The sequence below is a fragment of the Hyalella azteca genome, unplaced genomic scaffold, assembly GCF_000764305.2.
Source record: "Hyalella azteca isolate HAZT.00-mixed unplaced genomic scaffold, Hazt_2.0.2 contig4462, whole genome shotgun sequence".
NCBI lineage: Eukaryota > Metazoa > Arthropoda > Malacostraca > Amphipoda > Hyalellidae > Hyalella > Hyalella azteca.
Window position 1 is genome coordinate 1 of NW_025934676.1, and position 3,749 is coordinate 3,749.

At 44.9% G+C, this 3,749-nt stretch overlaps 1 protein-coding gene across 1 annotated transcript; it reads left to right on the forward strand.

The window, feature by feature from the left end:
• Window positions 1-212: 212 nt before the first annotated feature.
• Window positions 213-1,280, forward strand: LOC108679293 (UPF0746 protein DDB_G0281095-like). Its single transcript, XM_018167891.1, has one exon. The coding sequence runs from the start codon at window positions 213-215 to the stop codon at window positions 1,278-1,280; it is 1,068 nt and encodes a 355-aa protein (XP_018023380.1).
• Window positions 1,281-3,749: the final 2,469 nt, after the last annotated feature.

The window sequence follows — 3,749 nt, forward strand, 5'->3', positions numbered from 1 at the left end:
ATGACCGAAAAAGTAACATTTTACCCCCCATTCCGCGATTTCCTGGGTTGTGAGTATAAAGTTGGAGGACACAAGTATCAATACGCGTACTGAGAGCGCGGGGTAAAACCGGGGGGACCCCGAATTTTACTGCAACAGCAACTAGCGTATGTTTTTGACTTTTTATAATACAATTTTTTCTTCAGGTAAAGAACAGCATTTTGAAGCTGATGATGGTGGCCCTTATACTTGGGGCAGCTAAAGCTGAAGAACTCATAACTGGACAGCCTGACTCTGGGAATCCAGGCTTGATTACTGAACAGCCAGATTCTGGAGATTCAGGTCTGATTACTGGACAGCCAGACTCTGGAGATTCAGGTCTGATTACTGGACAGCCAGACTCTGGAGATTCAGGTCTGATTACTAGACAGCCAGACTCTGGAGATCCAGACCTGATTACCGAAAAACCAACGACGGCAGCCAGCACGACGGAAGCCAGCACGACTGTTCAGACGACCACCGTAAGCAGCGTAGTTCTTCCATGTGACAAGGTCCTAAATAAACTCGGCGCAGAATTGCAACGAAAACAACAGGAAACTGCGGCATTGGTAGATAGTTTGAGGCAACAATTCCAGGTCCGTTACCAGCAGCGAGAACAAGAGTTTGCCGCTTCATTTCAGACCCGTCAAGCGTTCTTTAAGGCTCAGCTTGACAAATGCTACCAAACTCGGTACCAGTGGGAATGTGACAACCTTCGTAACCAACAGCAACAACTGCAAGATCAATCTCGTCAGGAATTTAATCAAATTCAACAGCAGAGCCAGCAACGCTTCCAACAAATTGAACAGCAAAACGCTAATAACGTGCAGTCACGTAACAACGAAAACCAGCAATATCAACAATGGTACAACCAACTTCAGCAGCAGATTTTGCAGCGTCAACGCGATATAGAAAATCAGATCACTCAACAAACGACGCAACTTGAAGAACAGTACAAGATCCAATCCCAGCAGGCATATTTCAAGGCTAATCCTGCACCGTACGAAGAGCAGTTCCGACTGTGGCGTGCGAACATACAAAAGCAGCTCCTTGAACAAACTCAGCAGCTGGAGATTTCGAAGGAAAATCAGTGCTCACAAATTCTTGCGGCTCTGGATGCATTCCACGCACGCTTTGCGAACAGTGACGGACAAATCAGCAGCCAGTTTGCCGCATTTGATACCAACATCGCATCACAGAACTTGGACCGCAGCAAGCGGGTTGATAGCCAGTTCAGGCAGATTCAGAAGCTGTATGCATAATGTACAATCGATGAAATCTCGGTTGTCTGGAACATGCGAACAAAATTCTGTTTAATTAGGAGGCAGCTTAATGAGATTCATTTTCGCTGCTCTGTTTTTACTGCAACTGAATTACTGAAAGGTTTAGAGTCTGGGTTAAGTTATCTTATGAAAAATTCCCAAGCCTTCGATAACTATGCCACTATCATGTGAAAACATTTTATTGTTTCAAAATTTTTTATCGGTAGAAAAAATTGTCGAAAAAATTTGATGTAATCATTCGATGAAATGCCCAGTGCACTGTAATAATAAAATCGCAAAATAAAATAAATTAGTTTTTTCTTTCATTTATAATAATTAATGTTATTAAAATTTTCATTATTATGAAAATAATATTTATTTATTCAGAATGAAAATATTTTTTACAGTACGAGATTATGACTTCTAAGTCGTCAGGCGTACTAAAGATAATTTGTTCTAGATTTGTTTACACATTCAATTTACCAGAAGCGCAAATTAGCGGCTCGATTAATGCCTGCTTTAGGGTAAGATTCGAACACGCTAATCGGATCGCCATCATGAGCTTGCGAGTTTTTGGATGATCTTAAAGTATTAAATACGGCCACGGATCAGCTCTAGCGAAGCTATCATGAAATCGCAGATGAATGTTTTAAATTGCTAGTCGCCCTGTCTAAAATTTGATGCATTTATTGAGGCGAAAAGGCTCGCTCTAATAGACACTTTAATGGTGACCATTGGTCGGCGCAGCGGTGAATCAGGCGTGAATCGGAAATCTATTGTATTCTGCCTCTATGTAATAGTCCTGAAATTCTAAAGGCTTACAAAATCATATGTCGATCGTGCGAGAATTTAATGGCCATTCTATCAACCTTATTCAGTGATGATACTATGTTCCTATTGCGAAACGTATACAGCTGCAACTACTGCAACACAGCTGCGGACTACTACCTACAGCTGCAAGAAAAGGGGCCCCTCCAAACAAACTCTCCCTTAGAACAAAGCCGCTGCACACCAACTTCGTGTATTGAAGTAAATAAGGGCACCTGTAAGGAATACATCAGTAACAGCTCGAAATGACAATAGCCAAATGATAATAATCTCGTTTGTTATTTGGATCTAATTCATTTAACAAACGCATGAATCGCTTAAAACACCAACATTTTTCCGTCATTCCTCAACATACTTTTTCTCGTGTAACATCAATGGCACAGATGATGTACAATAAGAAGAACCAATTTATACAAACCTGTTGAAGAAACCTTCATACAGAATGACGAAAACAATGAGCACTGAATCGGTTCATTTCGACACGATACTCTGTCCAATTAAATATTTCACAAGAGCGCAGCAGTTTCACTGATTGCATGATTCCTCTAGCCCATGGCCTGATACCTCTAGCCCTGGCCTGATAGCTCTAGCCCTGGCCTGATACCTCTAGCCCTGGCCTGATAGCTCTAGCCCCAGCCTGATAGCTCTAGCCCCAGCCTGATAGCTCTAGCCCTGGCCTGATGGTTCTAGCCCTGGCCTGATAGATCTAGCCCTGGCCTGATACCTCTAGTCCTGGCCTGATGGCTCTAACCCTGGCCTGATGGCTCTAGCCCTGGCCTGATGGCTCTAGCGTTGGCCTGATAGATCTAGCCCTGGCCTGATAGCTCTAGTCCTGGCCTGATGGCTCTAGCCCTGGCCTGATAGCTCTAGCCCCGGCCTGATAGCTCTAGCCCTGGACTGTTAGCTTTAGCTCTGATCTGATAGCTCTAGCCTCGGCCTGATAGTTCTAGCCCTGGTCTGATAGCTCTAGCCCTGGCCTGTTAGCTCTAGCCCCGGCCTGATAGTTCTAGCCCTGACCTGTTAGCTCTAGTCATAGCCTGATAGCTCTAGCTCTGGACTGATAGCTTGCCTGGACTGTAGCTCTAGCCCTGATCTGATAGCTCTAGCCCTGGCCTGATGGCTCTAGCCCTGGCCTGATGGCTCTAGCCCTGGCCTGACAACTACCCAGTTAAAATTTAGGGCAGGGAATAGAGCAGGCCGTCGCCGGCTGCAGAGCCGGCGTAGAGACGCGACAGAGCAGCGATAGAGCAGAAATGTCCGCTTTAGAGACGATATCGCCAGCCGCGTATCAGCGCTAATTAGCTTCTGAGTACCTGCCCAGGTGTGCTCTGCCCTGCTGTCACGCAGCCCTTACTGAGCACCGCCTGCTCAAATCTGCCCAACGCCTGCTCTGGGGCGGCTCTGGCAGTGTACGCGGCAGTTACGCGTCACCGTTTGTCAACAACGATTTAAAAAATTTGTTCCTTCTCTCTCTGAGCTCACCTAGACTTCTCTCTTGCAATGACAGGATGTATTGACATTGGTTACTGACATTCTCATCGTATTGACATTAGCAACGTAATTTAGAATCGAACAAATTCAATTATCGAGGAAATATATACATCAAATTACTCACCGCCATGAACTATCTGCAAACGTCGA

Bases quoted from the DNA above. Each gene is read 5' to 3' on its own strand.
- LOC108679293 (XM_018167891.1), top strand. From the start codon at position 213: ATGGTGGCCCTTATACTTGGGGCAGCTAAAGCTGAAGAACTCATAACT.